General features: G+C 39.7%; 1 protein-coding gene across 2 annotated transcripts in view; it reads left to right on the top strand.

Annotated features, from left to right (window-relative positions):
• The window catches only part of LOC112239087 (dnaJ homolog subfamily B member 2-like), a 35,733-nt gene extending 22,820 nt beyond the window's left edge, over window positions 1-12,913 (top strand). Inside the window, exons 8-9 of one of the 2 annotated variants that reach the window (XM_042320036.1) lie at window positions 10,622-10,695; window positions 12,528-12,913. In XM_042320036.1, coding sequence (XP_042175970.1) covers window positions 10,622-10,650 — 29 coding nt within the window. In that variant the 3' untranslated portion in view covers window positions 10,651-10,695; window positions 12,528-12,913. Of the gene's footprint in view, window positions 1-10,621; window positions 12,040-12,527 lie in introns of those variants that run through there. The other variant, XM_042320035.1, reaches the window with a different exon arrangement.
• Window positions 12,914-13,004: the final 91 nt, after the last annotated feature.

Genomic DNA, 13,004 nt, shown 5'->3' with positions numbered 1-13,004 from the left:
ATAATTATGATAATAATAATAATGGTAATATAACGATAATAATGATGATATTAATAATAATTATGATAGTAATGATAATATTAGTGATAATTATGATAATAATAATGAACATATATTGATAATATGAATAATAATAATGATAATAATGATAATAATAATGATAATAGTAATAATAAGTATGATAATAATAATGATAATGATCATATAAATAATAATGATAATGTTATTAACAATAGTAATGATAATATGAATAATAATGATAATATTAATACCAACGATACTATTAATAATAATAATGTTCATAATAGTGATCATAATTATAATAATAACAATGATAATGATAATAATCATAACAATGATAATGATAATAATCATAACAATGATAATGATAATAATCATAACAATGATAATCATAATAATCATAATAATGATAATGATAATAATCATAACAATGATAATAATTATGATAATAATAATAATCAACGGTATGGCATCAGAATAAGTTGTGGGTTCATGTTAGTGTGTGTGTGGTGGTGAGTGTGTGGTGGTGTGTGAGTGTATGTGTCTGGGTGTTAGTGTGAGTGTGTGTGTGTGGTGGTGAGTGTGTGGTGGTGAGTGTGTGGTGGTGAGTGTGTGGTGGTGGTGTGTGTGTGTGTGTGTGTGTGTGTGTGTGTGTGTGTGTGTGTGTGTGTGTGTGTGTGTGTGTGTGTGTGTGTGTGTGTGTGTGTGTGTGTGTGTGTGTGTGTGTGAGTGTGTGGTGGTGTGTGTGTGAGTGTGTGTGTAAGTGTGTCAGTGTAGGTGTGTTTTCACAGTGAGGGATGGAGGGAGGTCTTCACATGTTTAGTTAACCAGCATTTACACTGCCTTTAGAAAGTATTCACACCCCTAGACTTATTCCACATTTTGGTATGTGGAATAAGAGTTCAAAATTAATAAATAAAAAATAATTCTCACCAATCTACACCCATCCGTCAATACATGTTAGAATCACATTTGGCCGTGATTACAGCTGTGAGTCTTCCTGGGTAAGTCTCTATGAGCTTTGCCCATCTGGATTGTATCATATTAGTCTTTAAAAAAACAAGCTCTGTCAAGTTGGTTGTTGATCGTTTCTAGACAGCCATTTTAATGTTTTGCCATAGATTTTCCAGCAGAATTAAGTCCAAACTGTAAGTAGTCTTCTTGGTAAGCAAGATTTGGCCTTGTGTTTTAGGTTATTGTCCTAATCAAAGGTGAATTCATCTCCCAGTGTCTGGTGGAAACCAGGTGTTCCTCTATGATTTTGTATGTGCTTAGCTCTTTTCTGTGAATTTCTTTTATCCTAAAATAATCTCCAGTCCTTAATGATTACAAGCATACCCATAACATGATGCAGCCACCACTACATGTGGAAAGAGGTACTCAGTAATGTGTTGTGTTGTATTCATAACACTTTGTATTCAGGACAAAAAGTGAATTGCTTTGCCACATTTTTTGCAGGATTATTTGTTTTGAATGGTTTTTTGTTGTTGCACAGGCTTCCTTATTTTCAATCTGTCATTTAGGTTAGTATTATGGAGTAACTACAATGTTGTTGATCCATCCTCAGTTAGTATTATGGAGTAACTACAATGTTGTTGATCCATACTCAGTTTTCTCCTATTACAGCCATTCAACTCTGTAACTGTTTTAAAGTCACCATTGGCTTCATGGTGAAATCCCAGAGCGGTTTCCTTCCTCCCTGGCAACTGAGTTAGGAAGGATGCCTATAACTTTGGTGTGACTGTGTGTATTGATATACCATCTAAAGTGTCATTAATAACTTCACTATGCTCAAATGGATATTCAGTATCTGCTTTTGATTTTTTTTTTTTACCCATCTACCAATAGGTGCCCTTCATTGCGAGGCATTAAAAAAACCTCCCTGATCATTATGGTTGAATCTGTGTTTGAAATTCACTGCTCGACCTTACAGATAATTGTATGTGTGGGGTACAGAGATGAGCTAGTCATTCAAAAATAATGTTAAACACTATTATTGCACACAGAGTGAGTCCATGCAACTTTATTATGTGACTTGTTAAGCACATTTGTATTCCTGAATGTATTCAGGCTCCTTACCATAACAAAGGGCTTTAATACTTATTGACTCAGGACATCTCAGATTTTCATTTCTTATCCTTTTCGAAAAACATAATTTGCTAATGGGGTCATTGGCTCAGCATAGTCTGGGTTAGAGGAGGGTTTGGTCAGGGTAGCCCATCATTGAAAAATAAGAAATTGTTCTTAACTGACTTGCCAAGTTACATAAAGGTTAAACAAATAGCCTCAACAGCACTCTGTAGGGTAGAGCCATGGTGTTGCCGGAGGACAACTAGCTTCCGTCCTCCTCTTGGTACATTGACTTCAATACAAATCCCAGGAGGCTCATGGTTCTCACCCCCTTCCATAGACTTACTCAGTAATTATGACAACTTCCAGAGGCCATCTTCCAACCTATCAGAGCTCTTGCAGCATGACCTGACATGTTGTCCAATCAATCAAAGGATCAGAGAAATAACCTAGTACTGAAAGCATAAGCTACAGCTAGCTAGCACTGCAGTGCATCAAATGTGGCGAGTAGTTGACTCAGAGAGAAAGTCAATAATTGAACAGTTTAGAACAACTTAATTTCTTTAAAAATGAAGGAGAAGAAAGAGAAATGTAGTAATCCACTATAAGTTTCACTCATTTAGCTAGTAAATGCAGTTTAGGTATTCAAACACCCTGCTCAAACAGAGGAATGCTATGTTAGCTAGCTGGCTATAACAAAGGGATGCTATGTTAGCTAGCTGGCTATAACAGAGGGATGCTATGTTAGCTAGCTGGCTATAACAGAGTGGTCAACATAATGGCGACTGGGATCCTTTATAGCAAAGATCCACCCCCCCCTAGACGACATCACAAACCACAGGTCTTAGGAACTTACACAAAGAAAGACTTTACCTCAGAGAGGAGTATCCCCTAGCCAGACAGAGTTGGCTATAACTTATCGTTCAGTTTGGTCTCCTAAACAAAGCTCTTATCTCGTCCTTGGTACAAAATGGTACCAAGACATTACCCCCACCCTATGATATATATCAAATTGTCATTTTAGATACCCCATCCTAAATACAACCAATTCTGGACAAGCTCACGGAGAGGAAAGTGAGCCTTTAGGTCAAGATAGGGGCAATGAGAGAGGGAACATAGAATGGTTCCAGACACTGCCATCCTCCTCTCCCCGATGGGAAAAGTAGGGAGTGACTGGCACACAGACACAGCGGAGCCAAGAGATAATCGGTTCCCCATCAATCATCCCTTCACATGGTTCAAAAGATATGTTTACACATGACGACACCTTGACCTCTCCCCTCTCTGCGGCCCAAGCAACTTAGTCCTGACAGAGAACAGGTAACCGCAAATGCCACCACTATAGTACAACAAAATACATTCCTATGAGAAGTAACTCATAAGCATATCATGAAAATAAAACATCTTATCTATGTTACCCAACTAATTCTGATTAATCCCCAACACTATTCTTGTTCTGAGAAATGAAGGCTATTCCATGCGAGAAATTGCCAAGGAACTGACGATCTGATACAACGCTTTCTACTACTCCCTTCACAGAATGACACAAACGGGTTCTAAACAGAATAGAAAGAGGAGTGGGAGGCCCCGGTGCACAACTGAGCAAAAGGACAAGTACATTAGAGTGTCTAGTTTGAGAAACAGACGCCTGAAGCAGCATAGCCTCTGCTTCAGCCGACCATTTTTCTAAGGAGCGCAGGGTACTTCCTGTTTGAGCTTTTGTTTGTAATCCGGAAGCAGGAGTATAGAGTCATAATCCGACTTGCCAAAAGGGGGGCTTGTACAGTGCCTTGCAAAAGTATCCATCCCCCTTGCCGTTTTTCCTATTTTGTTGCTTAACAACCTGTAACTGAAATTGATTTTATTTGGATTTCATGTAATGGACAAACACAAAATAGTCCAAATTGGTGAAGTGAAATTAAAAAAATAACTTGATTAAAATAAATCAAAAATATACTGAAAAGTGGTGCATGCGTATGTATTCAACCCCTTTGCTATGAAGCCCCTAAATAAGATCTGGTGCAACCAATTACCTTCAGAAGTAACATAATTAGTTAGAGTGCACACAGGTGGACATAATTTAAGTGTCACATGATCTCGGTATATATACAACTGTTCTGAAAGGACCCAGAGTCTGCAACGCCACTAAGCAAGGGGCACCACCAAGCAAGCGGCACCATGAAGACCAAGGAGCTCTCCAAACAGGTCAGGGACAAAGTTGTGGAGAAGTACAGATCAGGGTTAGGTTATAAAAAATATCAGAAACTTTGAACATCCCAAGGAGCACCATTACATCTATTATTAAAAAATGGAAAGAATATGGCACCACAACAAACCTGCCAAGAGAGGGCCGCCCAACAAAACTCACAGACCAGGCAAGGAGAGCATTAATCAGAGAGGTAACAAAGAGACCAAAGATAACCCTGAAGGAGCTGCAAAGCTCCACAGCATAGATTGGAGTATCTATTCATAGGACCACTTTAAACCGTGCACTCCACAGAGCTGGGCTTTACAGAAGAGTGGCCAGAAAAAAAGCCATTGCTTAAAGAAAAAATAAGTAAACACGTTTGATGTTCACCAAAAGGCACGTGGGATACTCCCCAAACATATGGAAGAAGGTTCTCTGGTCAGATGAGACTAAAATGGATTTTTTGGCACATCAAGGAAAATGCTATGTCTGGCGCAAACCCAACACCTCTCATCACCCCAAGAAAACCATCCCCACAAGGAAGCATGGTGGTGGCAGCATCATGCTGTGGGGATGTTTTTCATCGGCAGGGACTGGGAAACTGGTCAGAATTGAAGGACTGATGGACGGCGCTAAATACAGGGAAATTCTTGAGGGAAACCTGTTTCAGTCTTCCAGAGATTTGAGACTGGGACGGAGATTCACCTTCCAGCAGGACAATGACCCTAAGCATACTGCTAAAGCAACACTCGAGTGGTTTAAGGGGAAACATTTAAATGTCTTGGAATGGCCTAGTCAAAGCTCAGACCTCAATCCAATTGAGAATCTGTGGTATGACTTAAAGATTGTTGTACACCAGCGGAACCAATTCAACTTGAAGGAGCTGGAGCAGTTTTGCTTGAAGAATGATGTGCCAAGCTTATAGAGACATACCCCAAGAGACAAGCAGCTGTAATTGCTGCAAATGGTGGCTCTGCAAAGTTTTGACTTTGGGGGGGTTAATAGTTATGCATGCTCAAATTCTCAATTTTTGTCTTATTTATTGTTTGTTTCACAATAAATAAATAAATGCATCTTCAAAGTGGTAGGCATGTGGTGTAAATCAAATTATACAAGCCCCCCCGCCAAAACATCTATTTTAATTCCAGGTTGTAACAAAATAGGAAAAATGCCAAGGGGGTGAATACTTTCGCAAGTCACTGTATGCTTGCTTGTGGGTAGAGGATCTGCGATCTAAGACTCTATCGCCCCCTAGTGGTGAAGGAGACATGTTGATAGAAGTTGGGCATCACGTGTCTTAGTGATACAAACATAAAATCACTGTCAACCAGAAAAGCAGCCTCCGCATGCATGGCTTCCTGCTTGTTCATAGCCTCGTGCAGTTCGTCGTGCCAGCTTGTTGTTGCCCTGAAGTGGAATATATTCAGCGTGTTATAACAGAAGCTCTCTCGGTGAGGTAGAAGGGTTGGCATTTGACGATCCATGTATTCCAAGACAGGTGACAGTTGAGAATTCCACTGCGCTAGAGTCAGAACATCATTTGTTGTTGATGAAGAGACATACACTTCCCTCTTCTCTATTTCCCTAAAACCGATGTCTTGTCCGCTCTGTGAATGGAAAATGCATTGAGTTAGATAGCCATGGGGTTGTTGCATCCGTTAAGCTAGCTTTGGATTGTCTATCAGAGGTGCTTCTATCTTCCATACCCAGTCTGCTGGGGCTGTGTGGCTGACTGACTGTGTGTCTTGTCTGTTCACTACTGTGTGTTTTGGAGGGGTTTCAGACACCCATATGGAATGTACCCCTGACAGAACTGATTTTCAAGGCAAAGGGAATTTGTCAGAACCTTGATTTTACAGTTTGACAGCCTCGCTGAGGGCTCAATTTTATGTGTAGCAAAATATGAATAGTTATGAAATGTTTCAAATGTTAAATGAATGTAATTTTATAACTCAAAATCTGCTATATTAAAATGTGGCTTTTAAACAGACTTCTATAGTCTACATACTTTAAAATGGCAGGAACACACACCCCATGATAATCACTTGGCACATTTAAAATGGTAGAAACACACCCCATAATAATCACTTGGCACATTTAAAATGGTAGAAACACACATGCATCATCCAGACATACAAAGGCACTAAACAAACATTAACTTTGGTAATTCTATTGAAATAATATTCAATTATAGTAAAATAAATGTTTCCCTTTTGCTTTAGATACTTTGATTACATCCAAATATATTTAATTGCATCCGTTGTCCTTTATTCTAAAAAGTGATTTTATGGACCTGGGTTAAACCTATTTCTAAGTGCCAAACTAAGAAAGACTGTTTTACATTTATAGTGTTCCAGGGTGTTTTATATTGATTAGTGCTCCAGGCTGTTTTATATTGATTAGTGTTCCATGCTGTTTTATATTGATTAGTGTTCCAGGCTGTTTTATATTGATTAGTGTTCCATGCTGTTTTATATTGATTAGTGTTCCAGGCTGTTTTATATTGATTAGTGTTCCAGGCTGTTTTATATTGATTAGTGTTCCAGGCTGTTTTATATTGATTAGTATTCCAGGCTGTTTTATATTGATTAGTGTTCCAGGGTGTTTTATATTGATTTGTGTTCCTGGCTGTTTTATATTGATTAGTGTTCCAGGCTGTTTTATATTGATTAGTATTCCAGGCTGTTTTATATTGATTAGTGTTCCAGGCTGTTTTATATTGATTAGTGTTCCAGGCTGTTTTATATTGATTAGTGTTCCAGGTTGTTTTATATTGATTAGTGTTCCAGGCTGTTTTATATTGATTAGTGTTCCAGGCTGTTTTATATTGATTAGTGTTCCAGGCTGTTTTATATTGATTAGTGTTCCAGGCTGTTTTATATTGATTAGTGTTCCAGGCTGTTTTATATTGATTAGTGTTCCAGGCTGTTTTATATTGATTAGTGTTCCAGGCTGTTTTATATTGATTAGTGTTCCAGGCTGTTTTGTATTGATTAGTGTTCAAGGCTGTTTTAAATTGAGGTACAGAGTTAATCTAGTTTTATATTGAGGTACAGAGTTAATCTAGTTTTATATTGAGGTACAGAGTGAATATAGTTTTATATTGAGGTACAGAGTGAATATAGCCCTGCCCTGCCTCTAGACCCAAACTGTTACAGACCTATATCTATCCTGCCCTGCCCTGCCTCTAGACCCAAACCGTTACAGACCTATATCCATCCTGCCCTGCCCTGCCTCTAGACCCAAACTGTTACAGACCTATATCCATCCTGCCCTGCCCCTAGACCCAAACTGTTAGAGACTTATATCCATCCTGCCCTGCCCTGCCTCTAGACCCAAACTGTTACAGACCTATATCTATCCTGCCCTGCCCCTAGACCCAAACTGTTACAGACCTATATCCATCCTACCCTGCCTCTCTAAAGTCTTTGAAAGCCAAGTTAATAAACAGATCACTGACCATTTAGATTCCCACCGTACCTTCTCCGCTGTGCAATCCGGTTTCCGAGCCGGTCACGGGGGAACCTCAGCCACGCTCAAGGTACTAAATGATATCATAACCGCCATTTCTTTATTTTCCAAGTGGGAGAGCCACTGGTTTCCCAAAATTAATCTTATAACCAGAAAAGTAACTGAAGTCATTAAATATCTGAATGAACATCGGGACAGAGGCTAAACTCTGCTCGTTTCATAACCAAAGCAAATAAGAAGGGAGATTGAGGACACCCTTGTTTTGTGCCTCTACCTATGAGGAAGGGATGCAATACTGTGCCGTTTATAGGAACACCTGCTTGAGGGGCTGAGTAAATAAGTGTGACCCAGTCAGTGAGTGCCTCTCCAAAAGACAATTGTTGCAGTCTTAAAAAGATGGTACCACTCAATTCTATCAAATGATGTTGATTTTTTCCGGAGAGAGAGCATCCCCTTTTTTTGACTTTAGAATACTGCAGTATTTCTAACAATCTCCAGGCAGAGTAGGACTGCCTATTTTGCACATATCAGTTGGGTCTGGAACCACAATAGTGGGTATAATAGGATTTAGCCTCAAAGTTAATAACGAATCAGTGTCATCATTATCAATCACCTGAATAAACATCTGCAGCTGATAGTACAGAATTATTACATTGCCAATTGAACCTCTGGTGGTTTGAATTGGAAATAAGGAAGCTGGAATGAAACTGGGTTGGGATTGGAGATATGGATAGACCCAATAGTACATTTCTGAACTAAATCAGTGGTAATCCGGGGAACCAGGAAGAAGTCAATCCTGCAGTATGATTTATGCAGATTAGAATACCATGTATCATTTCTATTGGCAGGATTGAAAAGTCTCCACACATCCGTTAGACCAATCACGTCTAACATTTGGTGTATAGTTTTTGACCTGGGGCCTATCTTTAGTGTAGTAGGCTTTGGTTGCTTGTCAAGATTCACATCGAGTCCAGCATTCCAATCACCACCAAAATAACAGCTATACTCCAAAACCAGATGTATTAATCTGGTGAAAAAGAGCCAAATCAAATCAAATTCAAATCAAATTTTATTTGTCACATACACATGGTTAGCAGATGTTAATGCGAGTGTAGCGAAATGCTTGGCCGTAGAATGTTGCTCTCTCACCCTTAAAGAGAGCCATGTAGGAAAACCTAGCAGCCTCATAATAATCAACTTTAATTTTTTTAAATTTGTATTTATTTCACCTTTATTTAAGTAGGCAAGTCAGTTAAGAACAAAGTCTTATTTACAATGACAGCCTGGATATAATAACTTTACGAGGCAAAGTGTCTAGGATCAGGTCCACCATGTTATTAATTAGGACGTTAAGGGGCAACACTGATCCTAGATCAGCACAATAACTCTGAGACACTTTGTGAATACAGGCTCTGATTAAGTTCTAGATTCCCCTAGATGTATTTTTCTTTTTTTTCTGGTCCTTTGGTTTTGGCTAGATGGGGTACAGCTACGGACAGAAGTGACTTTAGCTCAAATTCTACAGTTGTCCCCGAAGCGACTGGACCATGCAACTTTTGGTCAGTCGTTGTACTCCATCTAGCCAAAACTGCACCGCCCTATGGGACTCCCAATAATGGCCTGTGGTGATACAGCTTGGATAGAATATCTTTTAAGAGGCAGATTCTTGTGAATTTGTAAATCTCTCTATTTTGGCTATTATAGGAGGCTGAGAACATTTGTCCAACATGATCTTTCTTAAATGTCCGATGTTCCAAATCTGTGAAATGGTTCTCTTGGAGAATCGCTTTAGGCACCTTTTTCTTCTTTAGAAATGAAATAATGTTTGTTTTTTAACAGGAGAAAGCCTCCCTTTTATGTTTGAAGATAATACCATCTAGATATGAAATGATTTAATACATATTGAAGTCTATATTCCCCTTTTATTTTATCCATCTGATAGGAGTATGTACTCTTCACCAACATTTCCAGAGATATGTACTATATATTGTTGAATTGTCTTAATACAAACACTACAATTACAACATAAAATACACAAAAAAAGAGAAATACAAACTTCAGTATGTGGTGAAAGAAAGGGAGACTATAGCTTACATTAGGTGATAAATTGCTTCGTGTTTGTTCTTAAGACGCTGCTCTGGTCCAACTTAACCTCACCCTCTCTTGGTAGACACAAATGCTATCGTCTGTCATTCTATCTGCTCACGCACAGAGATCAAACTATTTCCATCTTTATGTGTTCACCTCTCTGGTCGCTCTAGATTCTCCATTTACAGTTAACCTTATAACAGGTTGATGCTAGGGAGAATCCTTTGGATGGCCCAATCCCACCTAGCATCAACCTAGCATCAACCATATGGCTAGCTTCCATATTAATGTTATTGTGTCTTTGAAGGCTAGCCATAGGCCTATCAGGGCCAAGTCATAGCTCACATATATCACTCTGTTTTCTGGTGGGTTTTTCTGTTCTGAGCAAGTACTTCTTCTAGGGCTCATTTTGTTGTTCTTTTGATCACTTCTGGGCCGGTTGTCACAAAGCGTCTAGGATCAGGTCCCCCATGTTATTAATTAGAACGTTAAGGGGCAACACTGATCCTAGATCAGCAATATTACTCTGAGACACTTTGTGAATACAGGCTCTGATTAAGTTCTAGATTCCCCTAGATGTATTTATTATTTTGTTCTGGTCTTTTGGTTTTGGCTAGATGGGGTACAGCTACGGACAGAAGTGACTTTAGCTCACATTTCTACAGTTGTCCCTGAAGCGACTGGACCATGCAACTTTTGGTCAGTCGTTGTACTCCATCTAGCCAAAACCTGGCGTTTTTCTCTCTGTGTCACTCTTCTTACTTGCTGTGCTTCCTGTTTCAGACTCACACTTCCAGGCCTTCACGGGCTGATCTGATTGTCCGTTGCCCGTCTGACCCCTGACCTCTGAGCCTGAGGTAAAGCCCAAACAAAACAGTCTCCTCCTCCATCATCAGCTCCTCCCACCTCCACTGTTGCATCATCCAACCCTTCCTCCCATCCTGCCCCCCGTCACCCCTAGAACACCACTAAACTCTGGGTCCCACCAGCAGCCCATCTGTTTACTCTCCAAACCACGACCTACCCTGCGTTTTGCCCTCCAATACTCCCCGTAGTAGAAGACCTGAGTAGTAGACCTCTGGTTATCACAAGACAACATAGAGGATATAGAAGAGAACGTACAACTGTTTTTTTTGCTGTGTTTACAGTAGGATGTAGGGAAGTTAATATAACCTATTCAATAGTGAGAATGGGTGAACCTTGGAGAGGGAGGCAAGATGAATAGATTGGGGGTAGATGTCGGGGTTTGATTACAGGATAGCTAGTAGCTAGTTAACCGAGGATGAACAGGATAGCTAGTAGCTAGTTAACCGAGGATGAACAGGATAGCTAGTAGCTAGTTAACCGAGGAAGAACAGGATAGCTAGTAACTAGTTATCCAAGGTTGAACAGGATAGCTAGTAGCTAGTTAACTGAGGATGAACAGGATAGCTAGTAGCTAGTTAACCCAAGATGAACAGGATAGCTAGTAGCTAGTTAACTGAGGATGAACAGGATAGCTAGTAGCTAGTTAACCCAAGATGAACAGGATAGCTAGTAGCTAGTTAACTGAGGATGAACAGGATAGCTACGAGCTAGTTAACTGAGGATGAACAGGATAGCTAGTAACTAGTTATCCAAGGTTGAACAGGATAGCTAGTAGCTAGTTAACTGAGGATGAACAGGATAGCTAGTAGCTAGTTAACCCAAGATGAACAGGATAGCTACCAGCTAGTTAACTGAGGATGAACAGGATAGCTAGTAACTAGTTAACCGAGGATGAACAGGATAGCTAGTAACTAGTTAACCGAGGATGAACAGGATAGCTAGTAGCTAGTTAACCGAGGATGAACAGGATAGCTAGTAGCTAGTTAACCGAGGATGAACAGGATAGCTAGTAACTAGTTATCCCTAGATGAACAGGATAGCTAGTAGGTAGTTAACTGAGGATGAACAGGATAGCTAGTAGCTAGTTAACCCAAGATGAACAGGATAGCTAGTAGCTAGTTAACCCAAGATGAACAGGATAGCTACGAGCTAGTTAACTGAGGATGAACAGGATAGCTAGTAACTAGTTATCCCAAGATGAACAGGATAGCTAGTAGCTAGTTAACCGAGGATGAACAAGATAGCTAGTAGCTAGTTAACCCAAGATGAACAGGATAGCTAGTAGCTAGTTAACTGAGGATGAACAGGATAGCTACGAGCTAGTTAACTGAGGATGAACAGGATAGCTACGAGCTAGTTAACTGAGGATGAACAGGATAGCTAGTAACTAGTTATCCCAAGATGAACAGGATAGCTAGTAGCTAGTTAACCAAGGTTGAACAGGATAGCTAGTAGCTAGTTAACCGAGGATGAACAGGATAGCTAGTAGCTAGTTAACCGAGGATGAACAGGATAGCTAGTAGCTAGTTAACCGAGGATGAACAGGATAGCTAGTAGCTAGTTAACCCAAGATGAACAAGATAGCTTGTAGCTAGTTAACCTAAGATGAACAGGATAGCTACTAGCTAGTTAACTGAGGATGAACAGGATAGCTAGTAGCTAGTTAACCCAAGATGAACAAGATAGCTAGTAGCTAGTTAACCCAAGATGAACAGATTGGGATAGATACGTATAGATGTAGACTAGAGAGAGGTGTGCTGTAACTCCCAGCAGCCTTTGCTGTGGCTCTAATGTTGCGTCCATATCCGTTTGCTCCCAACAGGTCAAAGGTCAAATCTCCCAATGGTGCACCTTGTCTCTCAGCGCGCCCCTTTCAGCTTACTGTTGTCTCTCAGCCCACCCCCCTCTGGCGTACTGTACCAGCTGATCAACACTTTTCAAAGTTTTATTTGAAAAAGAAAAGTAAACTGACAAAAACAAATGTATGTACTTTGTATGTGTGAGTGTGTGTGTGTATATAGCTAAATTAAATAAAGACTCTTTGTAAAGTATTTTCAACCATAAGTAACTCATCCACATTAAATAATTAGCATTTTAACGTGTCTTATAAGAGAAGTGTCCTGGAAAGCATTTTAAACCATGACTACATGTTTCAATACCATGGGAATGTATGATAATAAAGTTATCTATATACGAATTGAAAGCTGATCAATTTGCCACACACCTTGAATGTTAGCCTGGTTGTACCAGACTGAAACTTTACACCGAGCACCCCCTCACATCAACCAAAAAAACAACA

The sequence above is a fragment of the Oncorhynchus tshawytscha genome, linkage group LG03, assembly GCF_018296145.1.
Source record: "Oncorhynchus tshawytscha isolate Ot180627B linkage group LG03, Otsh_v2.0, whole genome shotgun sequence".
Lineage (NCBI taxonomy): Eukaryota > Metazoa > Chordata > Actinopteri > Salmoniformes > Salmonidae > Oncorhynchus > Oncorhynchus tshawytscha.
This window is presented reverse-complemented; position numbering and strand designations above follow the sequence as displayed.